The sequence below is a fragment of the Polypterus senegalus genome, chromosome 3, assembly GCF_016835505.1.
Source record: "Polypterus senegalus isolate Bchr_013 chromosome 3, ASM1683550v1, whole genome shotgun sequence".
Classification (NCBI taxonomy): Eukaryota; Metazoa; Chordata; class Cladistia; order Polypteriformes; family Polypteridae; genus Polypterus; species Polypterus senegalus.
In genome coordinates this window covers 238,501,586-238,522,212 of record NC_053156.1, presented here as the reverse complement: position 1 = coordinate 238,522,212, position 20,627 = coordinate 238,501,586, and the positions used below count along the sequence as shown (strand labels likewise).

The window sequence follows — 20,627 nt, the reverse complement described above, 5'->3', positions numbered from 1 at the left end:
AGTAAAATGGGCAAACATCAAACACGTATATGTGGCACACTTGATACTCCACAATTTAGAGAGATAAAGCATACATTGACCAAATTTAAAACAGCCACTTGTTAAACATAGACATTTTATACCCTTTTACTTCTATTAAAGTGGGTTTAGGTATGAGTGTTGTGACTTGCAAGTCCCTGTCTTGCACCCCAAAACACAAGGCTGAGTCTCAGTACTTTAACAAAACCAGCTTTATTCAGCTTGAAACAGGAACAGCAGGGTTATTTATTGTAGCGGGATATGCCACTCTCCTTTCCTGCATTTATAATGTTCCTTGTATCACCCATCGACGACAGGCACTTATAGGGGTCCCAGCAACTGTTAGGCTCTTTCACAGAAACGACGATCATGCTTCGGGATGATCTTTGGCATTTCGTCCCATTGGGGGGAGTCCCAAAAGAGTTTAGAAACCTTACAATATTTTAAATTAAGTGACTGTGGTGTTGTTTTTTGCTGTCTACATTGTGTTTAATTATATGCCAATATCCTTCAAACGGTGAAGATCAATAAATCATTTTCTGACAAAAAGGACATTATTTTTATGATCATATTTAATAGAACAAAGAATATTTCATCTGTCAAAATTGCTACTTTACGTTATTTTCTAGCATTCTGGATTTTTCTGCATCTGTCATAGTACTTGTGCAGTTATTGACATTCAATATATGGTCAGTTTAATTCATATAGTAAATATTTATCTGAAATAAATAACATTTTCCTGTAAATTTTAAGCATTTTTTATGCTTTTCCTTTTGCTCAGAATGCATGCATAATTTCACCTAACCAACAAAATACATGCTTTGGTATTTACAGTTGCGGAAAATGTCAAAACTATTTTCCTCCATGCATTTTTACTTATCTAATTCACAATCTCATTGTTTTTGTATTTGCATAGTGAGTCAAACGTACCACTTTTGTTTTACTCCCCATGTGGAATGTAATCATGTGTAGCAAACTCTCAATAAAGCAACTTTTCATGAACTTTGCTGAATTATCCAGACTGTAGCCAATATACATTTGTGCTGTTACTCTCAAGAAAATTTTCATTTAGCTTTTATGTAAAGTTTAGTTTGTTTTTTTTTTTTGTATTTTTCAGCTTTTCGCTACAATGACCTAGTGTCGCCAAGATTCTTGAATATGATTGCCAACTTGTCTGGCTGTACGGCACACAGGCGGATAAATAACTGCTCCGATATCTGTTTTCATCAGAAATATCGAAGTCACGATGGCACCTGCAACAACCTTCAACACCCAATGTGGGGAGCTTCACTTACAGCCTTTGAAAGGCTCCTCAAACCTGTCTATGACAATGGATTTAACTTACCCCGAGGAGTCTACAGTGAGAGACAGAATAACAGCCATCCTTTGCCACTTCCACGCTTCGTTTCTACCTCTATGATTGGGACAGAAACTATAACTCCTGAAGAAAAATATACTCACATGCTTATGCAGTGGGGGCAATTTCTTGACCATGATCTTGACTCCACAGTGGCCGCCCTAAGTCAGTCAAGGTTTTCTGATGGACAACATTGCAGTTCAGTATGCACTAATGATCCTCCTTGTTTCCCAATTATGTTTCCTCCTAATGATCCAAGGACACTTAGAAATGGAGCCCGTTGCATGTTCTTTGTCCGCTCTAGCCCTGTGTGTGGCAGTGGTATGACTTCCCTTTTAATGAACTCCGTTTATCCCAGAGAACAGATTAACCAGCTTACCTCCTATATTGATGCATCAAATGTATATGGAAGTTCTGACCATGAATCAGAAGAAATTCGTGATTTAGCCAGTCAACGCGGACTACTTCGGCAAGGCATTGTCCAACGCTCAGGAAAGCCTCTTTTACCATTTGCTACTGGTCCTCCAACTGAGTGCATGCGGGATGAGAACGAGAGTCCTATTCCATGTTTCTTAGCTGGGGATTTTCGAGCTAATGAACAGCTTTGCTTGACAGCCATGCATACTCTGTGGTTTAGAGAGCATAATCGTATAGCTACTGAGCTGCTCAGGCTCAACCCCCATTGGGATGGTGACACCATCTATCACGAGACACGAAAAATTGTTGGTGCCCAAATGCAACACATTACTTACAGCCATTGGCTTCCTAAAATCTTTGGAGAAGTTGGGATGAAAATGATGGGAGAGTACAAAGGCTATGATCCTAATATTAATGCAGGAATTTTCAATGCCTTTGCAACAGCCGCCTTTCGTTTTGGTCACACAATGATTAATCCTACACTTTACCGACTTGATGAACATTTTGAAGCTATTCCTCATGGTCATATTCCACTTCACAAAGCATTTTTTTCCCCATTTAGGATTGTTAATGAAGGGGGAATTGACCCACTTTTGCGAGGTCTTTTTGCAGTTCCAGCAAAAATGAGGGTCCCTTCTCAACTTCTGAACAAGGAACTTACAGAAAGACTTTTCTCAATGGCTCATGCAGTTGCACTAGACCTTGCAGCTATGAATATCCAGAGAGGCAGAGACCATGGAATTCCTCCATATAATGATTACAGGGTGTTCTGCAATTTGTCATCGGCACATACATTTGATGATCTAAAGAACGAAATAAAAAATTCCACAATAAGGCAAAAACTTGAAAGGTACGTAAAAATGTGTAATGTCTCACTGTATTAGAGGCAGTCTTTGTTTGGGTTTTATATTGGTGTAAATGAAAAAAGTTAAACATTAAAGGGCCATAATAGAAAAAAGATATACATTGGAACCTTGGTATACGTCCTTAATCTGTTCCAGACCCTTTGACTTACCAAACAGGACGTATACCAAACAAATGTTTCCTATAAGAAATAATGGGAAAATGATTAATCCGTTCCCATTAAAAAAAAAAATCCTATTGCTATTGGTATATTATACATTGATGGGGTTGTATAAAATAATTTAAACACTGCTTAATACTAAAATACAAAAGCAATTAGATGAAATAAATGAAAATTTTACCTCACTTTACTTTTTAATAACATCTTTGTTTTTCACAATCGTAGATACCGTCGTTCTCGACAAATGGTATGCAACAGCTATGTCCCCGATACGCATGCCACCTTCATACTTTTCAACAATCAATTCAAATTTACATGAAAAAAAACAAAATCACGTTGTGACGATGCAGGTTTGCTGTATGCTCCCATTTGTTGCCGGGGAACCCTTGAATCCTACACCGTCGGTAATGTGCCTCACTGCTAACCTCATCGGTAACAACAAAGCAAGGGGATTGTGAAAAAGTGCAAAGTGCTTTTATTAAAACAATTAACAAAACAAGGTGTTCAAATTAAAGTGCAGTCTCCAAAGTTGCAATAAATAATCCATAAAATCAGAAGTGAAATGTGGAGGTTAAAAACAATAGAAAAATGTCTTCTTAAAAACAACGAAGTTAAAATACAGCAGGAACAGGAAGCATTCTTTAAAAAAAAACAAGAAGCCCGATGCCTGCTTCCCAACTGGGGAGTCGCCCTACTTGCAGCTGACCTTCGCTCTGCCTGCTTCAGCCACTTTATCCATGCGCGCTCTCGCTCGCTCTCTCTCTCTCTCTCGTCCGTTCTTTCTTTTTACTCCCCTTCAAGCCAACTCGCGCTTCTGTTTATCAAGATAAGCAGCCCTCTCTCTCTCACTCTCTCAAGCTTTTCTTTTTACTCCCCTTCTAGCTGACTCGCTTGTTCTGCAAGCTGGGTGCTTTTCAACTTGAGTTTGTAATGCTTGCCCATGTTCACTGTATTTGACCCTGGGGAGTCTACATATACCTCAGATTTAAAGTTACAGTGTCAGGATAATCAACAACTTAAAATCTGCCCAGCGTGCATGTTCTTGTCCTGATAAGATTCTTTGTCTCGCTGAAGCCAGGCGTATATACATCTGGAGACAACCATAAGTGAAATTTGCATAAAACTGGGTGGAAACAATTAGACGGTTTACTGAGTATCACATTTCTAAACCAATCCAATGCCTCATAAGGTGACGCTCTAAGTAGGGACAGTGATTTTGAACTGCAAAGATTAGAGGTGATCTTATTAACCAAGTCTGATAGAGAATAAGCTTCTGTTTATGATGACCTGTTTACAGTCGAAAAGTCTCCTAAAAAAGCCCTTTTAGATATATAAATGTGTGTTGTGTGCGTGTATAAAGCACATTGCATATTTTGGAAATACATATAACCTGATGCAAGGGACAAGTTTTCATTTAGAATCAGATTATACATTGCTGCAGGTACTGTGTGTGCTTTCTGTTGTTCAGCACTACGACAAAAGTGTAAGAGTTAATGTTACCTTGAAAAAACTGGCATCTATAGTCATAAAAATATATGCTGCAAAATATGCATTCAAAGTAAACAATGTGTCACAAAGCTGTCAAAAGGACTGCTGTTAAGAGAGCTGATACCAAGGAACCACGGGAAAACACCAGAATCAACAAATCTGCCTAACAACAGCAGTAGATGCACAGAGAAGGCTGCACAACATCCACCTTCTGAGTGCATGTCTAAATAAATAGCTTAAGAAATGTAACATTACTGTCTAGTGGAATATGCAAACATGCCATGACAAAATGGTTGCAGTGTTTTAACACGTTGTATATCCATAGACCACAATAATTTTTAAATACTCTATTTGCACAGGAGCTCCTGAATGGATAACAGCATTTTTTGCTTTTTATTTTCTTTCAGCATCAAGTCTTTTGTTCAGTATCTTTTGCTTTCTCTCTGAAACCCAGGCAGTGGTTTAAAATGCATGGACTGGAGGAATTGGGGGTGGGTGTTTTAGGAAAAGCCCTGTGGGTGTAGCCTTTGCAGAGCAGTATTTCGCCACTAGTCACATCACACTTTTTAATGGGTTGTCACCAGATATGTATTCTCATTTGAGAATCACCGCGAGAGTAGATAGATTCTGACTATCAGCAGTCCTACAAGTTTAAAAATGGGTAAGAGGCTGGAAAGAGAAAATATTTAACTAAAGCCTTTTCTTTTAATTTAAAATATGTAGAAGTACTGTAGCTTCCTTTGAAAATATATTGAAATAAATTAGTGTAATTTGAAAATTCACTGCATGCAAGACATGCTTATAGAGGATATTCCTTTAGTTACTTTATATTTTTTCAGACAGCTTTTTATTGCCATACACTCTAATTCTAATTTTAAGTGCATTTGGGCATAAATCTCCCTGAAGTCTGTCAGACAGGCAATATTTTAGAACAGGTTATTTATTACATTATGTAATGGTATTTTACTTTTTCCCCAGACCAATAAAAAACATTTGTTATCAAATCTATTATAAGATATAATTTTAAAATATTGTGTATATTTATCAATGGTTAACACAGGTCCCTAAAATTGCTCTCACAAATGCATTTGTAAAAAACATTGCTTGGTCCTGTATACTTTAATGCACATTTTTATAATTTCATGTAATGATTTGTTGATATTTTAACTAAAAATGTATATGATATTTATTCTAGTTTTATAGGTAAACATATAATGTTTCTTTACATTTTGTTTCTTTAATTTTTGGAAAGAAAGAACTTTACTTGCATGGAATGAACTTGTGTCTTTTAGCAAGCAAAGTTTAATTCAGTAACAGTGTTTAGAAAAAATTTTACAAAGCATTAAAAGAAACAAGTACTGCAAAGGAACTGAATTAAGACATTTAAAGAGCCATAGAGAAGAACAGTTTGTGACATATGTACTATATAACAATCCTTTTTGTGACACCCAAAAATCACTAGAAACAGCATCTGTAGAAGTAAATATGCATACATCAAAATTGCACAAAATTTTAACTTGATGGATAGATAAACCACAAGAATGCTGGAAAAAATAAAAAGATTGATAAACTTTAAATAAAAGCCTGGTGTTTCTTAGGAAAGTGAATGTAGTAATTAATTTTCTATACTCTTTTAAAGGATACATTTGTAGATTTTTATGAAAAAAATAAACTTTTCCAGAAAACTAAGTATTTCTAATGAACTTCACAGAATACTTTTTATCCCATACAAACCAGACATTTTTTTAAGACTTATTAATAACTTATTAATGTACACTTATGTACAGAACAATCTTATGTGACACATTGTACTTAACCCCTAATTCTTCTTTTTTGTGTTTTTCTCCACAGGCTTTACGGCAGCCCTCTGAATATTGATTTATTTCCAGCTTTAATGGTGGAAGATTTGGTTCCAGGTAGTAGACTTGGCCCAACTCTAACATGTCTGCTTGCTGTGCAGTTTAAAAGACTAAGAGATGGAGACAGGTAAAGTGATGTTTATGTTATACAGATTTATTCTGATCAGAGTGATGTTGTAAAAATCTATCCAGTCTATGCAGTCTGCACTCTACACAAGGCAGGAACTAACCACAGACAGAATGCCAGTTGTGATGAAACATGCTTGGTTAAATAAAGTTCAAAAATGATGACAAACTATTTTGTAACATAAGGTGTGAAGAATTAATAGATCTACAATATTAAATCCTGTTAATATATTTTACAGTTAGAACTGTCTTGATTAGGGATGGTTTAAATTCAAAGCAGATAGCTGCCCAGGGCCAGGTTTTGAAGGGCCCTGTGCTTGGTAACCTACCATACTACCAAATACACGATCCCTCTTTAAACACACATAAAAATATAAATACATACAGTAGATGTTTAATTATTATTAATGGCAGCTAATCTCTTCCGTTTTGTTTACATTCAAATTTGTGGTAGAGCACTTGTGTTATTTAAAACTAGAGACACATTTGCACCATGCTAACTTAGCTAAACGTGCAGTATTACTAAGTTATCTTGGAAAAGAAATTAGCTAGTAAACAAAATGGTAAGCACAAGCAGAGATAGGGAAAAATGACTACATGAGTGCAATAATAGAAAAAGGTAGCACAAAGAAATGGAAGTTTGTCACTTAAAGGTTACCTTAAAATGTCCATTGTAAATCTCAAAGTAATCTGTGGTAAAGGTCATGAAGGAGTCTTTGACAATGTGTGTTTTTAGTTATAAAGACAATACAGCAGGTCAGGCTTGTGCAGGAGAGCTTCTGCTGTGAAGCAATGCTGTCGTGGGGTGTTCAATGGAGAGGTGAGCTGATTGCTGGCTATGTTCAGGTGCGATCAACTTAGTTGCGTTCCATTAAAATTCAGCAGGTCTTCAGGCAGAGAACCTGCACCTACAAGGGTTTAAAGGAGCCTACAAGGGGAGAAACATGGTACAATCAAAGAAGACAGAGAGTGAAGGAAGAAGTCAGGATCGTGGCAGAGCTAGTGCAGCTCTGAGGAGGCATGGCAGTCAAGGAAGAAGCCATGTGCTTAGCAGTGGCGCTCCTGGGAAAAGGTTGCTCATGCTGAGTAATGAAGTGGAACAGCAGCAGCCATCTGCTCTGACAGGTCCTGTGGATGCCAAGAAATGGTGGAAAGAGAAGGGAGCAGTGCTCGTGGGGTTCCCACTGTTGCCAAGGGATGGGGTGTAGACACGAGCCAGTAAAGGGTTGACAGTGCCTGTCACCTGACATCTCCTGCTGCTGAAGATACCTTAAGGGTGAATAGAGGAGACGGTAGAATTGGAAGAATGCACCGAGGCTCATGATTTTTTTTTAAAGGACTGATCCTGACTGTGTTTTAATGCTTGATTTTATCCAATTTGGATTACTTATTTAATCTGATTTTAATTTACACGGGCACTATTTTTATGGGATTATGTATGTATTTGATGAGGGAAGCCCTGCAATTTTATTTATTCTTGGACACTGCTTTGAGTAAATGCACAATACACATTTTACACCACCTTTGTTGTTATGTGAATCACCTTAGTCCATCTCAGATCATGACTATCAGTGACCCAGATCCAAGGAGGAAGCGCCTGCTGTGGGCAAGCTCAGCATGACATGACCTCGATGAAAAGGATACTAGTGAGTCCACTGAAGATACTTGAAAGTATTATATAGTATTAACAACAACCAATTTCCTCACCTCAATGCTACTTAGTACAACCACTTTTTTACATATGAAGCCCACCACCCCACCCCTCACAACACCATTCCCACACCTGGGCATAGCTTACCACTTGAGACAGCCCTGGCTTTACTGTTTCTAAAACTGTATACTTATTTTGTTTGGTTTTATTAAGCTAAAGTACCTGAAGTACATTCAGGTAAATCATAAAATTTTGGGCACGATACTTCCAACAGCAGCATTACTTGTAATGATACAATATTAAAAAGGTTTGCTTCTTACCATTTTTCAATCCTAGTGTCCTCGATTTAGTGTTTTAATCAATATCTTTTATACAATGTCTTTCACATACATAGATCACCTGTAAAAGTAATATTACAAAAAAAAAGAAAACAAGAGTACAATGTAAAGCTACGCAAAAGCAGTGCAACATAGAAATATTAACCCATCACAAGATATAATGGATAACCATTTCTGTTTCATTTAAACCAAAGTTAATGAAGACCATGACTGACTGTGACGTAACAGGATGAACACAGAAGTTAACAAGACAGGTCATAATAGGTTTTGAAGCCATAAGGCCTTTAGTATTGTGGGCATTTTAGTAGTAGATACCATCATACTCAGACATACATTTTAGATCTGTTTTCATGATGTTTTCCTTGTAAACATAAAGTGTATAATCAGATTATTTTTGTTCAAATTTTAAAGGGCAAAGCTGAAGGTTCTGTTTGTTCCTAGATCGGAGTTTCAGTCCAAACCTCCTGTTACAGTAAGCAAGTTTATGAGACAAGTACTAACATGTGCAAGATTAAATCTGTTTCAGCCTACACTGATAGCATATATTCATATACTACATGAATTGAAGACAGAACATTGATATAAGCGTATCTTTTAACCAATTTGCTTAGATATGAGCTTATCTTGTGTGGAATTCAAGGCGCTCCAGCAACCCCAACCCCGACACAGACAGGCGGAGACACAAGTGTTGCACATCACACATTTATTCAAGACTCGGGAAGCGCTTTTCTTCACTCCCCAGAGCACAGCGCTGTACAGAGCACCAAAGTGCACGATTCACAGTCCTTCTCTCTCTCTCTCTCTCTCTCCTTCTGCTTGCTTTCTTCCAATTTCACTCCTCCTTCAAGCTTCGTCCACTTCCTCCCAACTCTGGCTCTTGGAATAGTAGCCACTGCCTCCTTTTATAAGGCACCCGGAGGTGCTCGTTGACCTACTTCTGGCAGCACTTCTGGGTGTGGCAGACGTGCTGTAAACAATGGCTCAGCAGTTCTCCAGATGCCCTCTGGCATTGGCCACAGGCCCCTGCATGGCTGAGTTTCTATGCTTCCAACCCGTGGCACTGCTGCATGCCGGGGGGCTGCCCTCTAGGGCTCCATGGGAGGTAATGGTCTGGATATGCTCTCTTTCCTGGAACTTACATTATAGGGATGTTCCGGTCGGTCACACATGTTTATCATGTTAAGAAGCTTACAGATGTAGTATATGTAAGCAAGTGCTGGCTTGAGATTCTGCAACAAGAAAATGGAAGCCGAAGTGTTCTAGACAGCCATTATCATTCTGAATTAGCCATTCACTACGTCTCCTAATAAAGGGATCAGTAGGCAAAGGAAGGAGTATATCATTCAATTTTTTAGTTTAGTTTCAGTTTATTCTAATACTTTCTATAGAGATTAAAACTCTGTGAGGTCATTCATAGACTGGATAGTTAGACTGCATCATTTGCATCCATGAGGAGACAGTAAATAGGAATAGTGGGCAAATGTTTAAGATAGTCATTATACTTATTAAGTTTGTTGATTTATTTTATTGATTTAAATAGCATGTATTTGTTACAGAACTGCCTTGGTTAGATTTAAACTAGAATATTACCATCACAGTAAGGTGCATGTTTGACTGAAGGTTTAAACCGAGACTTATAGGATGCATAACTGTAGTTTATATGATCCCATTTGTGCCAAAAGTTTCTTTTTCTTTTAGATAAACATTAAATGTAATAACACTCTTCAAGAGCATATTTTCCTGTGACAGTCTTGTAAGCAGATGTTGCTATAACTAATCAGCCACCTCCTTCAACATTCTCAATTTGTAGCTTCACTGTTTTATATCCAGTCCCTCCATACCTGGCTGTCCCCAGTTCTGTGTCCAGGTTTTAATGTACAGGTCTGGTGGCGATGATTCTATTCAAAGCAAAGAAGGTGTTGGAGTGCCATTTACAACTTTGCCTGGGGCAGCAAAAAAGTTTCAGCCAACTCTGGGCATAGCAAGTTAAAGCCTGTGTGGACAGAGCATACACCTTTTTGCCTAATCAGCTTTTCATTCTGTTTGTTATGTCAATGTGAGGCAGCCTCAGTTGTTTTGCTTTTGCATTCTTTCTCCATCTTTACAGTTGTACTGCCATATGCCATATTGTGTGAAAAGGTAGTGAAATGCCCACTTCTGACCAAGCTCCTGTAACACATCTATCATTTTTGTATCAAGTTACAATGGTGGCTTCCTGATGTGTTGTAAAAAATTTTCCCAGTTGACAAATTTTTACCAGTGTGTTGTATCTACCATTGTATCATGTACCACAAGTTAGAAGTACACACCAATTTGCAGTATGTATTAAATAATTCCTTCAACTTTTATTTTTTTTCTATATTAATCTTAAGTGTAATGGCTGATCCTTCACTTCTGTTTCTCTGAGGTAACAGGTTCTGGTATGAAAATCCTGGTGTTTTCACTCCAAGCCAACTGACACAAATCAAGCAGACTTCCCTTACACGAGTCATCTGTGAGAATAGCGACAACATTACCAGGGTGCAACCTGATGTCTTCAAGGTGGCTGAGTTCCCTCATGAATACATCAGTTGTGACGAAATTCCCAAAATGGACTTGAGAATGTGGCAAGATTGCTGTGAAGGTAAGTCTTTTTATAGTCACTAGGAGGCTTTGCCCCCTGCTCGCTTCGCTTGCCAACCCCTGTGTTTGGTTTTCCAGATACACACTTTTAAGATTTTTGTTTTCTTGGAATTGTTGCTATTTCTTTAGTTTCACTTTTATTTCAAAACTTCTGTAAAAACAATATTTGGAATCTTTCGTGTCCCAATATGCTGAATCTTTTAAATGAGGTCAGTGAGACATGTGTTTAATGACTTTGCACCATAATTCAGGATAGGTTTCTCTGTTTGGAATTTCAGCACAGACAAAGCGATCTGCATCATCAGCAGTTAAGAATTTTTTTTGCAAAGTAACCAATAAATGCATGTGAGGTAAACCACGTTTTTGAAATTCTCTGACTTAAACATCAAAGCCTTACAATATTTATACTTCTGACATGTCAATATATTCGATCTCTATTCGCCTTTTCATTATTTCTTAGAGTAATAATTTCTCTTTGTTTGCGCAAATGCGATGTTTACTTTCTTTGTTTTGACACTGTTGTTTTTTTTGCTTTCATATTCTGTGTCTTGCTCTGCATGTGTTTGGCGCCTACGTTTTTTTTGAGTCTTTTGAATTCCAGTTTTCATTATCTCTAACCTACTCTGCATGTGTTTGGCCCCCTTGTTTTATAAACACTTTATGATGTTTACTTTGTTTTCTACTTTTATTTTATTTATCTTTTATCTTTTATTTCTGACCTTACTTTGTCCTGCTCTTTTTTCAATGACACCTGGTCTGTGGTGATTATTTTCCATTTTTCGAGTAATAATTTCCATTTGTTTGCGCTACTGCGATCTTTACTTTTTTTTATACTTTCTAATTTTCCTACTTTCATATTCTTTAACTTTCTCCATCTTTTTTTTTGAGCCTTTCGAATTCCACTGCTTTCTTAATCTCTAACCTGCTCTGCATGTGTATAGCGCCAACGTTTGTGAACTTCTTTATGAAGTTCTACTTTGTCTTTTACTCTGTCTTTTAATTCTGAGCCCGATTGGACGTGCTTTGTTTCAATTCCACTTTTTACGGGCTGATAATTACGTTCCTTATTTTCTGAATTTGCACCTAGATTATTTTTACTTTTCTCTCCAACGCTTTTGAGTCTCTTTTCTCCACGCTGCTTTATTCTTTGCTTAGTCATCGACGTTTCATTTATAATGTATTGTTCTTTATATGCATTGAGACCCTGGATCCGTGTGTGCTCAAATCCTTCACACGACTGAATGTTTTGCTGCCCAGTACTTATAGGCTTTCATTATTTTCAATCATTAATTGCACTGCAGCTTTTTTTACTGTTAAAGTATACATTTACTGTATTTAAAAAGGTGTGTGTTTTTGTTCATCAGTGTATCTGCTAGATATTCATAATTCCTGAGGTGTAATTATAAAATATGTATTACCATTTTAATTTTGTAGTAATTGTTTCTTACTAAAACATGTACTGTATGACACACAGAAATAAATAGTAAACACAGTATGAATGTTTAAAAATAGCCACAAATGTATCAAATGGACATAAGATGTTTACCAAGAAGACACAAGACTAACGTGCTTAACAAGTTCATAAGTAAAAGACAAATTTTGCTGTTAAGCTAATATGCCTATCATTTACTTAGCAGCAGTTTCAAATTCTTCTTTATCTATTCTTTTTCCAATTAAAAATGTAAGCTGCTGCACTTAAAACAATCTCATTGTACAAACTGAAACAGTGTCCTCTTTAATTTAAAGGAGAAAATAAAAAGGTCTGAATTATTTAAAGTAGTTTTTCTATTTCTTTGTCCAAAATCCTAGGACGACTTCTCCAATTCCACTTTTTCAGTATATTATTCCACTTTTTTAACATAAAGGCTAAACTATCTGATAAAACATGCCTTGATTGCTCCTTGTTTACACAGCAGGGTGTTTGCTGCAAAAAAAAAAAAGAATATAGGCAGTCCCCGGGTTGCGTACAAGATAAGGACTGTAGGTTTGAACTTAAGTTGAATTTGTGTGTAAGTCGGAACAGGTACATTATTTTAATAATTGCTGTTGCTGACCGACTGTAACCAAGTGCTCTACCAGTGAATGATGGAGTTTCACCTCACTCTGACCTTTTTATTTTTTCAACTTTATTTTTAATGATGATGTTTTTTCTCTTCTTTACTGTATCACCAGCACTTGCATCAGATTTGTGTTTCAGAGACATTCTTGAAGGGTGAAGACAAAAGGTTAAGATGAGCTCTTCTGCACAGCACTGTACACGCTGTCACAGCAGGAAGGCACCCGTTCTCAGCACGTCTGATGTACTGAATGAGAGACAACTTCCTGCTATGTGTGTAATAGTACAAGCAGGCTTGCTATTAAGAATGAATGGGGGCGTGAGGGGTGGTTCACCATTCGCCCACCACACAGTCACCTCAGTATGCTGCCTGCAGCGTCCGCCCACCGAAAATGAACATGTGAAACGTCCCCCTCCGCTCCATCAAGCCTCTGTCCTGCACACGAGCGATAGCTGTGGCCCTAGTGACTATGGAACACGGGTCACTGCTTGCCGCTGGAAGCTGCCCGAGCAACAAAATTGCCCCCCTTGAGCCTCCGTCCAGCCACCACTTATAGCGTCCCCAGGCCGAATATGATGAAGCAGCAGTTACTGAGGCGCATGCGTCGCAGCTGCCGCCCCATTCGTAAGTTGTAGGTCGGATGTCCGTGACCTGGGGACTACCTGTACCTTACGTAAAGGAGCACTGCAACTAAATTTCTGTAAATCTTACAAATTCAAGGGCTGAAAAGATTGGATTTTATGATCTGACAATTTACTTATCACCGATTTAATCATTTTTAGTAGAAATCAGCTTATTTAAATTGGTGGCCGATTGAAGCATAATGTTACCTCCAAGTCTGTCACATTTTGCTGCTTTTGCATTTGACTCCTACAACAGCAAAGTATGGAAGGTGGAATGGATGTCTAAAATTAGGCAAAAGGTTATTTCTGTTGAAAGTCAAACTTTACTTTCATGTTCAGTCCCAATAAAGAATCAAGTAACAACAAATTATTCATGCTAAAATTAGTTTTTATAAAATCACTTAGATTCTTTATTTACTGTAGGTAATTGATATTTTGTAATTTTATTAATAACCTTTGTTCAGATCTACTATATAATAAAACACTAAGGTCTGGATGTGATTCCAGTCCCTTTTAGTTGCACAATTTTTCATTATGGCTTTGGTGTGATTGGTCAGTTTGACTTTTGAAGTGCAAGTGTTAGACTTACAAATAGCAGAAACAGCTTAGGAGACACAATGAGACAGTTATCTTCAAAAACGAGAAGTGTAAAACCAAACAGCAGGTGAGAAAGGCATTTTGAAAATAACAACAGAATCTGATAGGAGGACTTTACAGGACCATGCACACACGTGAAAAAAGAGGAAAGGTTAATGTAAGGCAAGAGATAGCAAATATTTTTAAATTATTCTATATCAGGTTGCTTGGTTAGTAAAATATAATACGCTTGACTTTCCCCAACATTCACATTTCTTAGTTACAGAGTTGTTAAAGACATTTATGGGTGTTAATGCAAGACAAACAGCCTATATGTGGTATATCCACCACCATAGTAATCAGGGAGCTCATTCAACTTACTAAAGAATACAGACTCAAAACAAATCCCAGATATGCACTTTACCCTGTGTGGCGGTCGGCTGGGGGCTTATGCCCAGTGAGGATGCCTGGATGGGCCGGCAGAAGGATTATACCTCCACTGGGCCACGAGAGGGCAGCTGCCCTAGTCTGTATGGGGGCCACGGGAACCAAGCATGGATGCTCAACCTTACTGGGGCCTGTGACCACCACAAGGGGGCACCCGGATCATTGAGGAGCCCTGGATGTCAGCACTTCCACCAACACCCAGAAGTACTGCCAGAAGGAATAGCAGGAACATCTGAGGTGCTTCTGGGTGCTCATGTGGCACTTCTGGCTCACCAGAAAGTGCCGCAGAAAGATCGTCAGAGCACACCTGGAGCACATCCGGGTGGATATAAAAGATGCCGCCTTCCTCCAGTTGGGAATCAGAGTTGGGAGGAAGAGGACAAAGCTCGGGAGAGAGGAGCAGAGGTGGTGAAGGAAGGACCATTGAGAGGCCCGGACTTTGGATAGGTGTTTGGTGCAGGAGGCAATGTGTTGTGTGCAGCACAATTCTGTAAATAAACCGGGTGTAGTTTGGAACTGCCATTGTCTGTCTGTTGGTATCCGGGCTGGTTTATCACACCTGTAACTGATGCAGAAACACATGAAATTACAGGATCTTTTTTTTCAAAAACTACAAAAGCTTCTGTTTTTATTTAAGTTTTGTTCATTTCTGGGTTCACTAGACAATATGTAGAAGTAGTGGGAGCTCCAGTAAAGTCAAGCTGTTTTCCACATGCAAGTAACTTGAGGCCAAAGTTTGCCGAATATGGTACTAAAGGCCTCTTCTCAACTGGTCCAGCAGCCCAGCCTGGGTTCCGAAAATAACGAGGATAAAGGATAGATGAGTATCTGTGACACCAAGAGGGTGCTGTCACCTATAGTTCTCTTTACTTTTATGGTTCTCCCCAACCCTAAAAGTGATTCCCTAAAGAATCCTGGAAGTGAACCTTTTAGGAAACGTATAAGGGTCACCTCTTTCTAATCTCCAGAAAGAGGAAGGAGAAAAAGGAACAAATAGAAAGAAAGAGTAGGACATCTAAGAGGTAAGAAAATCCTTGAGTGAAAACCAGGTTATTTGCAAGCACCCTTGCATCTGCTGGAGTTCGGCCCAGATACAGCAGACAGGTGTTAATGTTTTATTCAGTATGTCTTTTTTGTTTACCCCCAGCACGTTATCCTTCCTTGTAGTGTTTAATTAAATAAAATGCCTTCAGTAATGGAAACCACATGAATTGTCATGTCCATGTCAAGTCAAGGGGTACAGTCAGCCAAAATATTTTATTTTTCAAACAGTAGACATTTAAAGCAGTAGCATGAGAAAGTAATATTCAAGTCTGACAAAATGTGTTAGTTTTACTGCCTTTGCTTACAGTTTAGTAATTATAATGTAACATCTATGCAGTGGTACCTGCATTACCAACCACTCTTTTTTAACATGAGTTATATTAATAAATAATGATCCAGTGCCAAAGCTAAACATTGTTGTCCAACAATGGAAATGGCTTAATGAGTTATTGTTTAGAGAAAAAAATCTTGTCCTAAATAAAGTAGATTCAAATGGCACAAGACAACAGAAATGAACTACTACATCAAATAAATTAATTTGTGTCTCTTTGCTATACTAGAAGAATGATGTTGCATCTGCTGATCTCTCATGTTTTTATTGAGCATTCCACATGAAAACTAAATGGATTTGGACTCAGAAATTATAGATAAAGGGTTTAAGAAATGGACTTGCGATTGCTTTTCCTCCTGATACACTGGTTTGCATCCACAGATCAACAACTACTATTCTTGGCCTGGAGGGAGTGATTTGGGTGTTTGTGTGAATGTGCTCTGAGATGAACTGTTGACCTGTTCAGGGATGATTCCTGTCCTGATCCTAATGCACAGGGATAGGTGCCAGCATCCAGTGACCCTGTATTGCGATGAGCAGATTAGATGATAGAGAAATGTTTAGGCTGAAGTTCCCTGCTGACTACTGTGCTCATTTAATCTGAGTAGCCATTTGTTTTAGAAAAAACGAAATCTAAGAATTATACCATGTTACTGAATGTCAAGCTGTGTCTTCAATATTTCCACAGAGCAGTAAGCTGTGATGTGCATTCTGAGAGAATATTTAATATTGTTTTTGTTTCTCTGAGCACTTTTTTCTTTATCCTGAAAGATAAAATGCAATCTGGTTTATGTGATATTCCCATTCATCAGGGTAATAAACATACTGAGTAAGTCTGAACATTTTAAGATTATTATGTCTAGCATTTGCAGATTACCTTTAAAATGAAGGAATATCCGTGTTTTGTTACTCAAACATGTCAAAAATCCTTTTGTTATTACATACTTAAAGGAAAATGTACATCAAAATAAAAAAAGAAGTGCCTTGTTTTAACTGCTTTGTTTAACTACAAAAACAAAAAAGAGAATAAAAACAAGTTTCTACTAACCTGGCCTATGGAAAAGTTTTAAAAATGTAATGATGAAAGAAAAGATAATTATGTATAAAATTTTATGGCTTTTTATAATCTAACGTAATGAAAGGATGTAACTTCAAAATGCTGGAGGGGATTTACTTCAGGAATGCTGCGCCATTTAATTTCTCATATTTCTTTTTTACTTTAGGCATTCTTTTAATAATGGGTTTCAATCAGCCTTCCATCTACTTTAACCTCTTAGCATGTCAGCAAACTAAGACATGCATTGTTTGGCAGACATTTATTGGAAAGTTTAAATCATCCAATTTGAATTCTCAGCACACTGTAAATAATGAAAAGCTATAAACAGAACAATGCTACTTTTATCTTTATAAGTTATTGCTTTCCAGGATCTGTAAATATGTTTATGTTCATAGATTTAAATGCATATTTTGTATATTAGTTTACCTTACAGTTTTTTTTTCAGATATGCTGATAGCTGTATTCTGATTTTAGATTGCAGAACTAAAGGACAGTTTAATGCCCTCTCTTATCATTTCCGTGGGAGACGTTCTGTAGAACACAGTCTTCTTGAAGAGGCTCCAGTTAAAGTGAATATGTTTTCTAGGTAAGTGGTTTGTGTGCTTTAGGCGTATTAGATGGGATACCTAAAATGTAATGGGGTCATTTTACAATATGTGTTTATTCATGTACTGTATATGATTGGGAAGGCACATATGAAAAATATTATTATTAAAAAAATGTATTTGAAAACAATTATTAAATCAACATAAGAAACTGAAGATACTGTGGTAATAATTCCATAATACTGAAAACGCTAATTCCATTCTGACCTCCTTGTTACACATGTCTCTGTGGAAGGAGCTAGTGTTTTACATCTGTCTTGGCTAGTAGTGGCTGTCACATGTTTTCAGTTTATTTAAATGGTGTGACAGCTCTTATTATCTTGGCTCTGCAAGAGTAAACTCACCTACGGTACAAAATTCAGCTAGTCAAAATCAGTTGCAATTATTGTTTTTCCTTTAGTTAAGCCTTGTCATTTGGTATGAAATGTACATTTCTGTGTCATAGATTATAGGAAATGTAGTAAATTAGGTATAATTATAGAGTACTTTCTGTCCTCAAAGAGATGCCAAATCACTCTACTGTGCATCTTAAGTTATGTTCTACTTAGCAGTATTTGTAAAGCCTAACTTGAAATTTAATATTTCATTAACCCATAGTTTCATACATTTCTTAAACAAAACTTAGCAAAATTATTATTATTATTTACAGTAATGGGATTGGAATTTTTTGTTATATGAAGAAAAATGTTTAATATTTTGTATGATGTTTCATATTTATTGTAATTTATTTGCATTAGAAATAAAAAAATGTTTTATCACTAGGAAAGCAAAGTAATTGAAAAGGTTCCTTTATTACCTACTGTATGCTTAGGGTAGTATTTTAACAAAATATACATATTTCACTTTTCTAATTTTGTATTTATTCATTTTAGGAACACTTTGATTGTGTGTTATACATTAATATTTTATTTGTAGTTGTATGATTTAATATGATTATAAGTACAGTATGGAAATCATTGTTTTGTTTTGTGTCAAACTGAATAATCTTATATTTGAATTGTCTTAACACTAGTATCTTTTTTTGTGAAATATGGATTTCACTAATAAGGTATTACATTGCATTGAAGAGAAAAGGGATACATACTTGTATTACAAATTGAAACCAGCTTTAGTCAAAGAGAAGCTTCACCTTTTTCACCAACCTTTTTTTGACCATTTTGGTTTTTAATACTTTGTACCTTTTTGACAAAGGTCTGGTGAAGAGAAATTCACAAATGACCCCACTGGTTATCATTATTTTAACAATATATTGAAGATCAGCACTACATTTTCAATGACTGCTTTTATATGTCAGTGGCATAAAAAAGACCTCCTTCTTGGCAGAGTAAGTGTCTCATATCCACTTCTGTTAATGTTTTTAATTTTCACAAAATTACAGTACAACAGGATATGTCAATTCCTATAACTGATATTTCTTCACAGCCTTAACTTTGAACTACTGAAATAATTTATGAGAAAACGTTGGGCTTATACATGACACAAGGGCTTTTTGCAGGCACACAAAGAAGCGTGATGCGAGATGGATTTCAACACTGAATAACTTTACATTGAGAGTGGATATAGCGCAAAGGCTTTTACAGATATCAACATTTTTTATTTTTAATCTTCTTGCTTTGTAGTCATTCTGATGTGTGTCTGTATATATTTTTTATTTACTTATCTATCTATCTATCTATCTATCTATCTATTTATTTATTTATTTATTTAAAGAGCTTCTGTAAAAAGCCAAATTTCCTCCTGGGGACAAATAAAATTCTGTCTGTCTGTCTATCTGTCTATCAGTTAAAACATGTATAGTATACTGCTGTTTAGTTTATGCATGTAAACAAAAAGCATGAAAGATTTATACAGACCTATACAAGAAAGCAAAAAGAAAGAGACCTATAGCCTGTGTCACCTTGGTCCAGCACTAGACTGATAATCATGTTCATATCCTAATACAAGAAGAGGAAAAAAAATGGCTTAAGAATTGTCAGTCTGACCTGATGACTTACAATGCAGAATAATGCCCAGTATCCTATATCTGCTTAAAAATGTTTGTGCAAGACCTTCACTTGAACACCACCCTGATTGAAAAGAAACACTGCACAGACTAACCATTACTATTGTACATGTGTTGGACTCAGTCATTAAACAGTTTTTTCAAAAACTGACATTAAAAACAGTTTATTAACCAGAAGCAGATTATATACAGTACACTTTAATTTAAAAAAATAATTCCCAGATCAGTAATAGTACAGATCTTTTACTGCTGTCCAATTTTTCTTTTGATAGTAATAACTGAAAAAAAGGTGTAAAGTATGGCCATATCATTAAACTATTTTCAGAATAGCGACACCTGTTTTTCAAGTTCACTGCTAGTAATGAGTTAGATTTTATGTGGCACATCCACCATCAAATAGCGATACACTACCGGTGTTTGTGGTCCACTAAAAATGTCTCTTACCTTTCTGAAAATAAGTCCAGCCAGCTTCCTGTAGTATTAATAGAACCATTGTCTATTCACAGTTCTTCATTTCTGCCAAACTCCATGTTCCATTCCTTAACACACTGTCATTATTCAGATTTTCCAGGTGCATGTTTTTAATGTCGTTTATATAAATGAAAGGGTATTTTGAAAAAAACTTACATTATTGCACATATTTTAAATATAGCTATACCCAACTGGAACATTTTAAAGTTTAAAGGTTAATTTTATTTTGCCATGCTAGTTTTTTGGTATATAAAAATTTTATTAAGTATTCTGATTATCTAATTAATTGATGAATTATTATTGTATTGCAAATGCTGACTCCCATCACAAAACATTATGTAAAATTTTATTCATAAAGTATACAAGGAGGAGAAAATGTGTTTAGCATAGTGTAATCACATTTAAATGTGAATCAAGCAGGACACCTATAGATTTAGATGAAAGCGTCTCTACTACGTCACCAGCTTTCCGTACGTGTTTTATTCCTACCATTTTAACTGATATCGCCATCTCT

The 20,627-nt window shown here is 36.6% G+C and overlaps 1 protein-coding gene across 2 annotated transcripts in view; it reads left to right on the top strand.

Moving 5' to 3' along the window:
* LOC120526008 (peroxidasin) overlaps positions 1-20,627 on the top strand; it is a 221,394-nt gene that overhangs the window by 186,282 nt on the left and 14,485 nt on the right. For both annotated transcript variants that reach the window (XM_039748810.1, XM_039748809.1), the window contains 4 exons: positions 1,136-2,642; positions 6,156-6,290; positions 10,693-10,901; positions 17,510-17,621. In XM_039748810.1, the coding sequence (XP_039604744.1) occupies positions 1,136-2,642; positions 6,156-6,290; positions 10,693-10,901; positions 17,510-17,621 (1,963 nt within the window). The remainder of the gene's footprint in view (positions 1-1,135; positions 2,643-6,155; positions 6,291-10,692; positions 10,902-17,509; positions 17,622-20,627) is intronic.